This window comes from Neoarius graeffei, chromosome 11, assembly GCF_027579695.1.
Source record: "Neoarius graeffei isolate fNeoGra1 chromosome 11, fNeoGra1.pri, whole genome shotgun sequence".
NCBI classification, from domain to species: domain Eukaryota; kingdom Metazoa; phylum Chordata; class Actinopteri; order Siluriformes; family Ariidae; genus Neoarius; species Neoarius graeffei.
The window spans coordinates 26,496,187-26,512,906 of record NC_083579.1 but is presented as its reverse complement, the minus strand read 5'-3'; the positions used below and the strand labels follow the sequence as shown (position 1 = coordinate 26,512,906).

The 16,720-nt window shown below is 44.4% G+C and overlaps 1 protein-coding gene across 9 annotated transcripts in view; it reads left to right on the top strand.

Moving 5' to 3' along the window:
* Positions 1–16,720, top strand: part of si:ch211-266g18.10 (titin) — a 92,932-nt gene that overhangs the window by 16,039 nt on the left and 60,173 nt on the right. For 6 of the 9 annotated variants that reach the window (XM_060933684.1, XM_060933686.1, XM_060933683.1 and 3 more), the window contains 4 exons: positions 6,264–6,329; positions 6,438–6,587; positions 10,650–10,691; positions 10,831–10,878. In XM_060933684.1, coding sequence (XP_060789667.1) covers positions 6,264–6,329; positions 6,438–6,587; positions 10,650–10,691; positions 10,831–10,878 — 306 coding nt within the window. Of the gene's footprint in view, positions 1–1,722; positions 1,959–6,263; positions 6,330–6,437; positions 6,588–10,649; positions 10,692–10,830; positions 10,879–16,720 lie in introns of those variants that run through there. The other 3 variants (XM_060933687.1, XM_060933680.1, XM_060933685.1) reach the window with 3 other exon arrangements.

The window sequence follows — 16,720 nt, the reverse complement described above, 5'->3', positions numbered from 1 at the left end:
AGATAGTGTGGTGTACTGAAGCGGGGCTACTGTTACCACTCCAAACTGTTTCTTTTCCAATAACAGCATATCCTGAGGTGTTTTATTCCTTTTATACAATAGTGATTTTCCAAAACTAACAATTTTTAATGTTATTAATTAAAGACATTTGATACATTTCATGCTTTTAATATGAAACATGTTAGTTTCACCATAGTTATCTTCCATTGTAACAGATATACTGTAAACTTGTTTTATAGCTGAAATTATCAGTCATTTTACTTAGACAGTATCATGACTCACAATTCACATAAGCATTACGAAAAGATGTTTAACATGAAGGGTGGAGTTATACATAACTTTCTTTGTCTAAATTCAATTCAAGCGATTTGTCTTGCTTGTTGAACATCCTACAAATGTTGCATGAGACTGAGTTGGAATTTTACACCTCATCAAATTATAAGTTTGTAACCACACAAAATGGCTTCATGAAACAGTTGCAGAGATAATGGGCAGGAAAAAGGATGCTGCCTATCTTAGACTGAAAAGCAAGCTTTTGGAGACAGATTTTACTAAATGGGACACAAACAATATTGAGACTACAGATGTGAAGGACCAAAGGAAGGTATCTGATGATGATGTCAGCTTGGCAAAATCACTGGATTTTGTGAGCAATAAAGATCCAGCTGAACCTATGGAAGATGTTGCTAATGTTTTAGATGACAAGGAAGCATCTGGATTAAAGGAAGAAGTCATGCATCAGGGAATTGACTCACATGAATTTGAACTGGGTAACGCTATTGGTGAAGTGATAATGGAGTCGATTCCTGAGACGGCAGATGAAGACACAGTTGAAACTGCCAGTGTTTCTCTCAATTATGAAGAACAAGAAAATGAGAAGGCAGAGGAACACCAAATTCAAACAGATTACATATTGTCAGAGGTTGTAGTTGAGGAGAAAGTTAATAATTATAATGTTGCTGATGAGGAGGAACCAACAAAATTAACATCAACGTCAACAGTTGACCCCAAAGACCAAACTAGGGTAGATGCTCACTCAGATGGCCTTGGTGAAGAGGAATCTATTGGAAATATTGATGTTTCTGATGTCATTGGTGAAGAGGAACCAGTAAAATTATCCCATAGTGTAACCAACAAAACTAATGAAGACCAAACTAAAACTGGTGTCACTTACTCAGCAGTCACTATTAAGGAGGAATCTTTAGAATTCACAGTTTCAAGTGTTGAAAAGAAAAAATTAAAACTTACCATGATAAAACAACCAGTTGAAACAGTTTCTGATACTGGTGGTGATGAGGGACCAGTAACATTACCTGATACTGTGACAAACGAGAGTGATGAAGAGCAAACTAAGACTCAAACTGGTGACATGTTCTCAGATGCCACAATTAAGGAGGAATCTCTTTTTGATGAGTTAAAACCACTTGCAACCAAAAACACTGATGAAGACCAATCCAGGACAAGTGTAACTTTCTCTGAGACCCTGTTTAAAATGGAATCACTTGATGTTTCTTTTGTTGTTAATGAAGAGAAACCAATAAACTCAACACAAATTCCTACAAAAGACACTGATGAAGAAGAAACTAAAATGTATGCTTATACTGAGATGGTTGTTCAGGAGTTAGGAAATACTGAATCACCTCTTGGTGCTCATGATGGAGTCAAGGATAAAGAGAAAGAAAAAGCAAAGAAAGAAGATATTAAGGAAGTAATGGAGGACCAGGTTGAGAAAGCAGCAAAGAAAGATAATGGCAAAGATCCCCAAAATGTAGAATCAAAAGATAATGTGGACTATGCTCAGTTTCATATAGGAGACTATGTTATTCAGACTGATGATGAAAATAATAACAACAATGATCAAAAGAGACAACCAGTCAAAAGAGATCATGTAAGGCATGGAGCAACGATCAAGAAAACCAATGATCAAGAAGATGATCTTCATGAAGAGAATGAAAAAGGTATAAAATGTTTATCTCATCATATGAAATCTTGAATCAGTTCTTTTATTTATTGTTAAGAAGCAAGAAATCACAAAAGTCTCAAAGTTAACTATATTTAGAGGGATGATTCTTCCTTGTCTTTAATGTTTATTGATCTGGGGGGGTTCCCTAAAGGTTCAGATCAACATTATTCACTCAGTACTTATTTATTTTAACTTTGCAGTTCTACCTCAAAAAGATAGCCATTTCCATACCCTCATTGATGTAGTTGGCCAAACCAAGATTCAATATTATCTGTTTTAATCATTGATCCATGTACCCTGTTAACCCCTGGGCTGTGAATCAAATGTTTGAGCATCAACTTGTGCTGCTATTTAAAGATAGTGGAAGAATTATGACCATACCAAGAGACATTAAAAATAAATAATAATTTAAAAAAATTCATGCTGACGTGTGATTTTTCTATGATATTTTTTCTGGACATAATTCTTCCTCTAGTTTTGATTATTATTCTCTTCCATGGGCACCAGTGGTTTGAGGGGTACCAGTACTGCTTTTATTTGGCAGACTAATTTGGGGGTTAGGTCAACAAAGATGTATTAAGAACATGTTTTTTCTTAAATGTCTGTTAACAAAGACTTTCAGAAAATGATTACAAAATAGGCACGTACATATGTCCTTCATGAAATTGTTTGCTACCCACTAAGACTTTGTTTCTGGAAACACACCCCAGTAGTTTCAAATATCAGTAGAAATTAAACCAAATGAGTTTCAAATAAATGCTCATTTCATTTTTTCTTGCACCATTAGCAGATGGATGTATTAATGATTGCAACAGTATGGAGTACAAGTAATAATATGGACTTGTGAATATGAGCTCAAGTATTTATATCTCATTATAACTGTGCTTATAACATTTATCATTTGGTAAACACTGATATGTAACTGTAATAATGCCTCAAAGACTTCTAGAAAGTGCTGTAATTAATTCCTTGATGAAATGGTGTGGGTGTCACTATTGTTCAAAATTAAACATTGGTCAAATAAGAGTAACTGCCAATGTGTGACACAAGCTTTGTGATAATGCAAAGAATTTAGATAGATAGATAGATAGATAGATAGATAGATAGATAGATAGATAGATAGATAGATAGATAGATAGATAGATAGATAGATAGATAGATTCATGTGAAAAAAATTCATGTGAAAAAATAAATACGTCCCATGGATCTTGTAGACTTTTCTCAACATTTTTGAATGAGCAAACATTTGACTCTTTTCATCGAGTGCCTACAGATAAAGGTGATGTGCTTGAATAAAACAACAAGAAAAATGAGCTCTTTTGATAATTTATTCAACAAAAAATATCAACAGATGTAATATTCTTCTGTGGAGAAAGTAAGTACACCCTTGGCTTCAGAAGCTACTATTGCCCCCTTTGACAGAAATAACTTCTTGTAGGCATTTCATAAAATTGTCCACCAGTCTCTGACATTGGCTTGCTGAAATTTTTGACCACTCTTTCATGCAAAATTCCTTCAGTTGCGAGATTTTTAATGGTTTTCTTGCATGTAATGCCCTTTTCAAATTTCCCCACAACATTTCACAACAAATCTGAGCTTTGATGAGGCCATTCCATAACTCTCCATTTCTTCTTTTTGAGCCATTCCTTGGTGGATTTGTTGGTGTTCTTAGGATCATTATCTTATTTAAAAGGTCCATCTCTGGTTCAACTTCAACTTTTGAACAGATGGCCTCACATTATCTTCATGCACTCTTTGAAATGATTCAGAAGAAGAAGAAGAAGCCTTTATTTCTCTCTCTCTCTCTCTCTCTCTCTCTCACACACACACACACACACACACACACACACACACACACACACACTCAAGCACAGTGAAATTCATGCTCTGAATTTAACCCATCTGAAGCAGTGAACACACGCATGCACACACAAAAGTGAGCAATGAGCGCACACATACCCAGAACAGTGGGCAGCTATGCTATAGTGCCTGGGGAGCAGTTGAGGGTTAGGTGCCTTGCTCAAGAGCACTGCAGCCCAAGGCTGCCCCATGTTAACCTAACCGCATGCCTTTGAACTGTGGGGGAAACCAGAGCACCCGGAGGAAACCCACGCAGACACGGGGAGAACATGCAAACTCCACACAGAAAGGCCCCTGTCGGCCACTGGGCTCGAACCCAGAACTTTCTTGCTGTGAGGTGACACTACACTACACCACCGTGCCACTCATAATAATAATTCATAGTTGAATCAATGACTGCAAGCTGCCCAGTCCCTAAGGCAGTAAAGCAACCCTAAACCATAACATTTCCACCACCATGCTTCACACTTGGTATGAGGTTCTTCTCCTGAAAAGCCGTCTTTGGTCTGCGGCACGTGTGTACTCTTACTATGGCCAGACAACTCTACCTTTGCTTCATCTGTCCACAGCATTTTATTCCAAAAGGCCTGGTTCATTGGCAAACTTGCTTTAACATTCCCTTTGGAGAGCAAAGGCTTTTTTCCTGGCATGCCTCCCATGCAGGTGAAATTTGTTCAATCTCTGTCTGATTGTAGATGTATGCACTTTCACACCAACAGTTGCAAGAGTTACCTACAGATTTAGTGATGAAATGTTAGGGTTCTTGGAGACTTCTTTTAGCATCAAACAGCTTGCTCTCTGGCTGAATTTGCAGGAGCAGCCAGTCCTGGACAAATTGGCAGTTGTTTGAAATCTATACCACTTGTAGATGATTTTCCTGACATTGGAATGATTTATTTTTAATAATTTAGAGCTCTTTTTAAATCCCTTGCCAGATTCAGAGATAGAACCTTTTTTCTGAGGTCCTTATACGGGTAGAGCTCTTTAGATCTTGGCATGATGATACCACACACTTCAATAGCAAAGAGAACACCAGACCCTAGATGTCAGGTTTAACTAAGATTGGTTCCACCTGCACCTCCACCTGCAGGAGGTTCTAATCAATGGCATCTAATCTGGGAAACCTGATTATAATTTTATGGACTTGAAAATGTGATAAATGTAAGGGTGTACTTACTTTTCCCAGAGTGTCCTTACTTTTTTGACTGATATTTTCTTTATTTACATTATGATAATGACTACAAAATGTCAATGTAATGTGTTGTTTGTTGGACTATATCACCTTTATCTGTAGGCACTGTATCAAAGAGAATGACATTTTTGCTTGTTTAAATATTTTGAGAAAAATCTACAATTTTCATGGGATGTACTTATTGTTTCACATACATGATAGATACATGAATACATGAATAGATAATACATCTATTATCTATGTATTATTCCCCCCACTCCCCACTCACATTTTTGTCCTCATTTTTTCATTATTTTTTATGGTCAGAACTGAAGGGACCAGCTTTGACACGGATAGGTCACATGCAGTTGATTTTTTATTTTTTTTAACAGAAAACATTAAAAGTCTGGTCCCATTTTCTACAGTAAATTTTGTGAATGTTCATGATTAATGTCAACCCACTTTAAGTTAATTTAGACATATTTATATTAATTACATCCAAATGACCAAATAATTATATCCACAACAAATAAAAAATAAAAAATAAAAACAGCTGGACTATCATTACTAGAGCTGACATCATTAACAGAAGCGCTAAAATATCAATAACTAAATACCAGACTTTACTTAATTTATTTGTACATTTTTGTCAGATATTTCAGTTATTTTTACTTTTACATTTAAATATTATATTTTTTGATTTAATGCTTTTTACATTTTTATATTTCAATTTTTAATATTTTATATTATTTTTATTATTTAGCTGTAACTGTCATTATCTCGCCCTCGACTCTTTCTCATGTTGTTGTCTGAAGACCAATTCAAATGTGAAGAATTTCTTGAGCATTTTTTTCACAGAACAGATACACTTCAATTTTAACCAGTGTTTAAATCTACATCAGCTTCCTAAGATGCATTACTCAAACATAAAAACTCGACCTCATCCATCTCAAAGTGTTTTTTTTCCACATTTGCACCTTGTCTATTTTGTTTCACTTGTACAGTACTCTGTAACAATATTCAAATCATACACTTCTGCATGCTATGCTATCTGTTAATTTTATAAAGACAACTTTATAAGTGTCTGTACACTTGTAATACTGCTATTTAAATACTGATGCATTTTTTTTGCTCTTACATCATATTTTTCAGCTATTTTTTTCAGCTTCACATCATTTCTGCTGCCTTACTAAGTGACTTAGTTCTTCTGTGTTCATATACATAATTTTAAAACATCTCTCTCATGTAACCTGTTCATATGAATTTTAGTTCTGGACCAAGAAAGAATTGCCAAGGAGAAAAAAGCTCGGGAGGAAGTCTACAAAGCCATTCAAGGTGATTCATTTACTTTACCTCTGTGCTCATACATTGTGGGACAAACTTCTGATATCAACTACAAAGATTCTGCATTTTAAAAGAACCGTGACTTGTGCATTGTTCCAGAAATGCGAGCTCAAAAGGCTGCAGAAGAAAAAGAGAAAAAAGTTGAGAAAGAGAAAGAAAAAGAAAAGAAGAAAGAAGAGATGATGAAAGAAATGGTGAAACTAATAGAAAAGCCTAAAGAGGGTATAACCAAGATTGTAGAAACTAAAGGTGAGAATCACAATTGTTAATCTAATATTAAACCTTAAAGTAGGAAAGGTTTGTGTCAGATTTATATGCCCAGTGTATAAAGCATTAGTAAGTACAGGCATCCAAAAAGGCCACAGAACTAAACTAAACAATGGTACCTTTGAGTGGGTAGATATTTAATATGTCCTTTGGTCAGTATTTATTGTAGCAATGTGTATATAATTTGTGAACACTAAGCAGGTTGGAGCAGCTCAGTTCACTTGGAAACACACACTCACCAGTCTGAGAAACAAATCTGCAGTAACAAAAACTACATTAAAAAAAGTCAGCCTCTACCAGATCCCAATACTGTACAACAAGGATTGTTATAGAAAACATTAGTCCACATTTTAGCTTTAATTAAACAAGTAATAACACTTGGGTGTATGCTGTTATAGAAAAATTAATCAATAATCCTGTGCTGTTATATTACCATCTGGAAGTTGAAAATTTTCTAATTACATCACATCCCAAATGTTTTGTTACTTACTGAAACCAGCAGGAAGCTAAAGGAAGAGAATGAAAAATATTTCCATCTAACACTAGTCATATGTTCTTTCACAATACTACATCATCAAATACCCCTCCATCAATGGGTATGCATTCCCAAATATTAGAGAGCTACACTTATTTTGAAAATACCTCCACTGAAATCACAACTTTTTGCTCTACATGCTAAAATGCACTCATTTTCAGAGGCACATTTTTATTGATAAAAACATATATTTAATATATAGTATATATCTTTGTAACCTACGACATTCTGAAAAGGCCTGAAAAGGAAAGTGAAAAACAAAACAAAACACAAAAGTAGACAAGGGTTCTAAGGAATAAACAGGTTACCCAGTGTTTACTCATTGTTTCATACATAGGGTTCTACCCTGGTGTGCAGTCTAATTACATTATTAAAGATTTCCTTCATCCCCAAGATCTGCAACATGGCCACAAAGCTGCAGTCTGCCCCATTTTATGGTGATGGATGGGGCTAGAGTTGCCCGCTCTTGAATTGACCTTGTCATTTGTGGCATGATAGTACCAGTGGATACCTAGGATGTAACATTGGCAGGTTTGGTGCCATCAAAGCAGGGACTGGTTGTGGCAGAGAGGGTCCATGTTTCACAGCTGTAAAGAAAGACATGAAGGGCACAGATGGTGAAAATGTGAATTTTGGTGGCACTGTGTATCATGCTGCTGCACCACACTTGGACAAGTCAGCAGAAGGTTGGTCAGTCTCTGGGTCCAGCAAGCAGTTGCTTGTGATCTTAGAACGGAGGTAAACAAATTCACTACCTTGACTTCCTCAGTGTTAATCAGGTTTGACATGGGTGGCAGAAAGTCAGACATGGACTGAAGTTTTGTCTTTGCCCAGCTGATGGTGAGGACAAAGGGAGAAGCTTCCTCACTTAGCACCTCTAAGGACTCAGTCAGGGTGTCCAGAAGTGTGGCAAAGAGCACAACATTGTTTCCATTGCAGAGATCAGAGAAGTGGACAGTACTTGATGCTGAGATCAAGGCAGTGCTCTATCATGCTGTTCAGCTAGTAGTCAACCATGACACTGAAGAGGTTCAGTGTGGTGATGCAGCCCTGTTGGACTCTGGAGGTGGTAAGAAAGGGGTCTGATGTTCCACCCTCTGCTTGCACCCTGCAGGTTGTGTTGGTGTGTAGATCCCAGAGGATACTGATGTATTTGGAGGGACTCTGATACCCTGGAGAAGGACCCATAGAGCATTCCTGTGCAAGGAGTCAAAGGCAGCCTTCATGTCCATGTAGATCATGTACAGTGGTTGTTAGTATGCCCTCCATTGTTATGCCAAGACTCTTGGAGCAAGGATGCAATCTCTGGTGGAGCACCTAGGTGTGAAGCTGGCTTATTGGGGCAGCACTTGGCTAGCAGTAGAGGCTGAATTCATCTGAGGACAATGGCCATAACAATCTTGGAGGGCACAGAGAGTAGTGAGATGGGACAAGAGCTGGAGGTATGTTGCTGGTCACCCTTATTCTTGTAAAAGCAGAGCATGACTCAGGTGGGACTTGCTCTTTTCCCGAGATGTGCTGGCAAAGTTGTTGAAGTTGAGCCAAACAAATCAGCTGCCACCTATTGCATTTTGCCTGAGATGCCATCCATACCTGGGGCATGACGAGAACAGAGTTTCATGATGGTGTTTCTGATCTCTCTGATGTTGCATGGTTCTAGTGTGATGGATTTGTCTATGGTGCTTGAATGGGCAAGCAGCTACAGTTTGTCAGCTAGACATGGTGGGGGCTTACAGAGGTTGCTGGAATGATAACACCATTGATGTAGTTTGGCTGAGGCTTCAGTAAACAGGGTGCCATCGTCTACAAGTGGGGGGATGACTGATGTTGGTTGCCAGACTGGCACAGCTCCCTGATGGAACTTGTAGGCTAACCAGAGATTCCCTGCTCAAAATCTGACTTCAGCAGCATTGGCAATCCAATGAAGCCAAGTAGCTTGGTTCTGTCACACGTTGTGTCTTCTCATGGTAGTCCTGCAAGTATCCCCAGAGCCTAGCTTGCTAGCAATGGTCTTTCAAATCCAGGAAAGCATTGGCATCTTTCATGAGCAACATTCACCAAGCACCTCATAGGCCATGGGGATGAAAATGGAGTGAATCTGGGTCCAGTCATCCTCGAGACTCTGGGGCTGATTGAGCATGCCAAAGCAGTTGGTGACTTCACCTGAGTAGTGATGGGCAAAGAGAGGGTAATGAAGCTTGTTGATGTCAGGAGGATGACAGAGGGTGGGACCTGGAGGAGTGTTTCTGTGAAGGCAAAGATGTGGGGTGGCAGTGAGAAAATGGTGATCAGCACTGCCCTGCTCAGCACTGTGGTAAACCCAGTAGTCATAGGGAACCCTCCAGCATATACTGATCAAAATATGATCAGTGGTCTTGGATGCAGTGCCAGGTGGTGCGGTGGAACTGATGATGATACAGTAGGTGCCAGATTTTCAGATTGCGTGTAGCACAGAGGTCCAGCATGTGGTTGTCTTTGTTGTTGGTAGTGGCAAAGGAGAAAGGGTGCAGTCTGGTGATGTGCTCAAGACTGATACAGTGTGGACCAACTGTGGCATTCATGTCCCTGAGTATGATGGTAATATCATGCCAGGAAATGTGCCTGAGCTTGCCATTTATTTGGTGGTAGAAGGCATCCTTAGCTTCATCTTTGGGGATGTCCATTGGCACATAACATGAAAAGATGGAGTCTTTCAGGCAGGCATAGGGTATATGTGGGCTGAGTGGCTTCTGGGAAGCTATCAACAGTGTGTGGTGGTGGTGGTGGTGGATGGTGATGGCTAAGCCGTGGGTGCAGAAGTTGTTGTGGATACTCCATAGCAGCTGATATCTACTGATGTGTGTCACACTGCTGCCAGCCTATCTAACTTCCTGAAATCCAGCAATAGAAATGTCCAAATGGGTGAGTTCAGCAAAAAGAAGTGAGGAATGCCCAGGCAGGTTCAGGATGAGGATGTTCCAAGTTGCTATGTGGATAGGATGGCATGTGAGATTGAAATGGGGGCCCCTTCCTTTGTGGGTTTTGAGGCAGACTGTCATTATGCCTGCCATTGTGCCACCATGTGAGTGAAGGTTGTTGCCAGGCCTGTGGGAGCCAGGTCTTTTTTCATCTGATATTCATAGCAGTAGGTTGATAATGGGAGGTTGGGCTGCTAGCCCCATGCCCCCAGGCTAAGCCATTTGCACCAGTGACCATATCCTGATGCCAGGAGTCACCTGATGGGATCAAAGTGGGGGTCCATTTTCCACCCTTTCCATCGGAGGCTGCCCCAGCCAAATGACCCCCTAATGATTAGACTACATTAGGAATCTAATAATCTGAATTATAGAATGGATCAGATGAACTAAATGTATAGGTGATACACTGGTGAACATCATCATAAAGAAACACATGGTCACATAAAGTCACCTACTTTAAGAATTGAAATCATCTTGTGAATTTATCATAAAATTCCATTCCAGGAATGTAGTGTTTAAATTTCTCACAGCCTTTATTTTCCTTTCATTTAGAGCATGAAGATTTGGATAAGAGGGTAAATGTTACAATGAAAGGTATAAAAACATACATATGTGCATGTCTTTTCTAGTTTCCTCAGGCCATATTATTGCTTGTCCATTCAAACAAATCTCCCGATCCTGTTGTTCATTAGGAGATGCACTGAAAAAAATTCCCCTTTTTTATGTGTTGCAGCTGTAAAGGTCACCACAGAGAAAGCTGAACCACTCATTATAAAGAGAGGTATTAAAGCATTAAAATACACATATTATAAAATGCTCTTTTTTATGTTTCCAATTTGCAAATTTTAAGATGCATAGTATAAAGAGAAGATGCAAATTGCTCCACAGTGACTTTCTGTAAACTATAAACATGAACAAAACCTCACTGTGTAGCTGAACACTGCAATGTCATCAACCTCTATGGACATCTATCTTGGACAATCACGCCTCCATCCTGAAAACTTTCCCATGTTTGATGACATAGTTACAGTTTCACCTATGATTGTTACAAAGCACTGACAATGGAGACGCCTTCCAAAAAGACTGAATAAATTTTGCTGTAGTGACCAGAGCTGGTGGGTGGAGCACAGAAGTACGTCAGGCCAGAACTGAGTTCAAAAAACTCTTTTTATTTGTAGCTTTTCAGCTTTTCACACTCTCCCAGCCACACATGCACGCACACACACAAGTCTTCTGGTTGGGGAGAGAGCTCCCTTCCTCTGCTCTCTCTCTCCTTTTATAGGGCGCGGTCACTGGGGAAGACACACAAACACAGGTTAACTAACATCAGGTGCAGTGATTCTGCCACTTACCTTCCCTGACTCCACCCTCCGTTCACAGACCTACACTTGACCACGCCCCCACTGCCACATACCCCCACCGCCCGACTCAGGCCAGGGAGCCGGCCGGCCTGCAGCTGACTCCCCCCCAACGGGAGTGGAAATCCGCCACAACCATCTGCGCCCCCGGCCTGTGGACCACCTTGATATTAAACGGCTGGAGTGCCAGATACCAACGGGTGATCCGCCCATTGGCATCCTTCATGCGGTGGAGCCACTGGAGGGGCGCGTAGTCCGAACAGAGGGTGAAAGGGCGTCCCAGTAGGTAGTAGCTGAGGGCAAGGACCGCCCACTTGATGGCCAGGCACTCCTTTTCTATGGTGCTGTAGCGCCCCTCACGCACCGACAGCTTCCTGCTGATGTACAGCACTGGACGATCCTCCCCCTCCACCTCCTGGGACAGAACAGTCCCCAGCCCCCTGTCCGACGCGTCCGTCTGCAAAACAAAGGGGAGATAAAAGTCAGGGGAGTGCAACAGTGGCCCCCCATGCAGTGCAGTCTTTACCTCAGAGAAAGCCCGCTGGCATTGCTCTGTCCACTGGACCGGATCTGGTGCCCCCTTTTTAGTGAGATCAGTCAGCGGGCTGGTGATGTCCAAATAATTAGGTATAAACCTACAATAGTAGCCAGCCAGCCCCAGGAACTGTCTCACCCCCTTTTTGGTCTTGGGCCTCGGACAGGCCGCAATCACTGCTGTCTTATTAATTTGGGGACGCACCTGCCCATTGCCCAAGTGGAAGCCCAGATACCGTACTTCCACCCACCCAGTAGCACACTTCTTCGGGTTGGCTGTGAGACTCGCTTGCCTCAGCGACCTATGGATGGCCCTTAGGTGTTCTAAATGCCGTGGCCAGTCATTCCTATAGATTATGATATCATCCAGGTATGCGGCCACATAGGTGGCTTGGGGGCGGAGGACCCTATCCATAGCTGGAACGTAGCGGGCGCCCCAAACAGCCCAAGAGGAAGTGTGACAAACTGGTGTAAGCCAAACGGTGTGGAAAAGGCCGTTTTCTCTCTGGATAATGGAGTCAAGGGGATCTGCCAATATCCCTTTGTCAAATCCAGTGTCAAATAAAAACGAGCCATGCCTATTTGATCAAGCAACTCATCAATGCGAGGCTGTGGCAGCGGGGGCGTGGTCAAGCGCTGGTCTGTGACAGGAGGGCGGAGTCAGGGAAGGTAAGTGGCAGAATCACTACACCTGAGAGCAATTAACCTGTGTTTGTGTGTCTTCCCAGTGACCACGCCCTACTTAAAGAGGGAGACCAGAGAGCAGAGGAGCTCATCCCCGAACCAGACGCCAACCATGTGTGTGTCTATTTGAAAGATTGTTAGACTGAAAAGTGTAGCAATAAACGCTATTGTTGAACCTGATCTCTGTCCTGCTGTCCTCTGTGCTCCACCCACCAACACTGAACTGCTACAGTGGTGCTGAAACCCGGGACGTGGAGCACCAATGCCAAACCGCCCCATGGAGTCTTCCCCATTTGCCGACCTGGTCCACGCCCTCACCACAGCCCAGCAAAGCCAGCACCAGGCGCTAGTCACTCTCCGGAAGGAGCAGGAGCAGCGCTTCGAGGCCCTGGTGTTGGCCCAGCAAGAGGACTGACAGGCGTTCTGGCACCTCCTCGCATCGGTGGGGACAACCGACGCTTCCACCGCGGGTCCGTCCTCCCTCACCCTGACAAAGATGGGCCCGCAGGATGACCCTGAGGCTTTCATCACGCTCTTTGAGCAAGTCGCGGAGACCTCGGGGTGGCCAATGGATCAGCGCGCAGCGCGCCTCCTCCCCCTGCTAACGGGAGAGACACAGCTGGCCACGCTACAGCTCCCCGCCAACCGCCGGCTGGCCTACGCGGACCTTTGCCAGGCCATCCTCCAGCGTGTGGGGCACACCCCCGAACAGCAGCGCCAGCGCTTCCGCGCTCTGCGCTTGGAGGAAGTCTGCTGGCCGTTCGCGTTTGGCCAGCAACTCCAGGATGCCTGCTGGCGGTGGCTGAGGGCCAACAACCGCGACGCCGAGATCGTCGATCAGGTGGTGCTGGAGCAGTTCATCGCACGCTTGCCGACAGGAACCGCGGAGTGGGTCCAGTGCCACCGCCCGGCGTTGCTGGATCAGGCCATCGAGCTGGCGGAGGACCATTTGGCGGCTGTTCCGGCGGCAGGACAGCAGATGGCCTCTTCTCTTCTCTCCTCTTCTCTCTCTCTCTCCCTCCTCCTGTGTCCCGTCCTCGCCCCATTCCCCCACCACAGAGGCGGGGGCCGGCACCACCCCAGCCGGCCCGCCGCACCCGCGGTGCCCTCCCTTTTCTCCCTTCTGTGTCTGTCTCTCCCCCCCCCCTCAGGTGAGTGAGCCCCAGAACACCGGTGCAGAGAGGAAGCCCGGGCCGGTTTGCTGGCGCTGCAGGGAACCGAGCCACCTCCAACAGCAGTGCATGGCAATGGAGGTGGGCGCGGTGGTTCGGATCCCCGACGCGCCAGGAGCCGCCCTCGATTGGGCCGGAGCGTATCGCATACCGGTGAGTATCCAAGGGGATACATATCAGGCGTTGGTGTATTCTGGTTGTAATCAGACCTCAATTCACCAAAGCCTGGTGCAACATGAGGCATTGGGGGGAGCACAGGGGGTGAAGGTGTTGTGTGTGCACGGGGACGTTCACAGCTACCCTTTGGTGTCAGTCCACATTTTTTTCCGAGGGGAAAGATTTATAGTGAAGGCAGTGGTTAATCCTCGCCTTACCCACTCTTTAATTTTGGGGACTGATTGGCCGGGATTTCGGGGTTTAATGACGTTTAGTAGAGAGTGGGTCCTGCCATTTAACAGGGGGAGGTCCCGGTGTCGCTTTGGCAGGAGCAGCTGTCACAGAGCCGTCTACGTCATCTCCACATCAGAGTGAGGAGCCGCCAGCCCCTCCTCTCTCTATTGGGGAATCCCTCACAGATTTCCCATTAGAGCAGTCGCGAGACGAGACTCTGCGACATGGTTTGACCAAGTGAGAGTAATCGATGGTCAAATGCTCCAGCTGAACGCCACCCTGTCCTTCCCCTACTTCGTGATTATGAAGGATAGATTATACCGAGTGACACAGGACACTCAAACTAAAGAGCGAGTCACGCAGCTTTTAATTCCAAAGAGCCACCGGGAATTGGTATTCCAGGTGGTTCACTTTAATCCCATGGCTGGACACCTAGGGCAGGATAAAACACTAGCCTGAATAATGGCCCGATTCTATTGGCTGGGGATTCACGGCGATGTCTGTAGGTGGTGTACGGTGTGCCGTGAATGCCAGTTAGTGAATCCAGCAGCCATTCCAAAAGCGCCTTTGCGCCCTCTACCATTAATCGAGACCCCGTTTGAAAGAGTTGGGCTGGATCTCGTCGGGCCATTAGATCGGTCAACACGAGGGTACCGCTTTATATTAGTTCTGGTGGACTATGCAACACGATACCCGGAAGCAGTGCCTCTGCGCAATATCTCAGCATGCAATATTGCGGAGGCGCTCTTCCGCGTTATCTCCCAAGTTGGAATCCCAAAAGAGATTCTGACGGATCAAGGCACCACGTTTATGTCACGGACACTGCGCGAACTGTATGGGTTATTGGGTATTAAGCCAATCCGCACCAGCGTGTATCACCCACAAACGGACGGTTTAGTTGAATGGTTCAACCGCACCCTTAAGAATATAATTAAAAAATTCGTAAGTGAGGACGCACGTAATTGGGATAAGTGGCTAGAGCCCTTGCTGTTTTCAGTGCGAGAGGTCCCCCAAGCCTCCACGGGGTTCTCCCCGTTCAAATTATTATATGGGCATAAGCCGCGCAGCATTCTAGATTGGGAGGAGGGACCTTCACAAAGCAACAATGAAATTCAATACGTTATGGACCTGCGCGCAAAACTCCACACCCTCACCCACCTAACCCAGGAGAATTTGCGGCAGGCCCAAGAACGGCAAGTCCGCCTGTACAACAAGGGTACGCACCTTAGAGAGTTCGCACCGGGAGATAAAGTACTCGTACTGTTGCCCACATCGAGCTCCAAATTGGTCGCCAAGTGGCAAGGGCCCTTTGAGGTCACACGGCGAGTAGGGGACGTCGACTACGAGGTGAGGCGAACGGACAGGGGTGGGGCGCTACAGATTTACCACCTCAACCTGCTTAAACTCTGGAATGAGGTCCCCGTGGTGTTGGTGTCGGTGGTTCCAGAGAAGGCGGAGCTGGGGCCGGAGGTTCAAAAAGGGACATTGGCGTCAGGTATCCCTCAGGTCCCCTGTGGAGACCACCTCTCCCCGACCCAACTCGCAGAGGTCGCCCAGTTGCAGACCGAGTTTTCGGATGTGTTCTCGCCCCTGCCCAGCCACACTAACCTCATAAAGCACCACATAGAGACGCCCCTGGGGGTGGTAGTGCGTAGCCGCCCTTACAGGCTACCCGAACACAAAAAAAAGGTGGTTCGGGAAGAACTCGAGGCCATGCTCGAAATGGGCATTGTCGAGGAGTCCCACAGTGACTGGAGCAGCCCGGTGGTCTTGGTACCCAAGGCCGATGGGTCGGTCCGGTTCTGTGTGGACTATAGAAAAGTCAACGCGGTGTCTAAATTTGACGCGTACCCAATGCCTCGTATTGATGAGTTGCTCGATTGACTAGGCACGGCTCGCTTTTATTCGACACTGGATTTGACAAAGGGATACTGGCAGATCCCCTTGACTCCTCTATCCCGAGAAAAAACGGCCTTTTCCACACCGTTCGGATTACACCAATTCGTCACACTTCCGTTTGGGCTGTTTGGGGCGCCCGCTACATTTCAGTGGCTGATGGACAGGGTCCTCCGCCCCCACGCCACTTATGCAGCCGCTTACCTAGATGACATAATCGTCTATAGTAATGACTGGCTGAGGCACCTCGAACATCTGAGGGCCGTCCTTAGGTCGCTGAGGCAAGCGGGGCTCACAGTCAACCCAAAGAAGTGTGTGATTGGGCGGGTGGAAGTACGGTATCTGGGCTTCCATTTGGGCAACGGGCAGGTGCGTCCCCAAATTAATAAGACGGCAGCAATTGCGGCCTGCCCGAGGCCCAAGACCAAAAAGGGGGTGAGACAGTTCCTGGGGCTGGCTGGCTATTATTGGAGGTTTATACCTAATTATTCAGACGTCACCAGCCCGCTGACTGATCTGACTAAAAAGGGGGCACCAGATCCGGTCCAGTGGATGGAGCAATGCCAGCGGGCTTTCTCTGAGGTAAAGG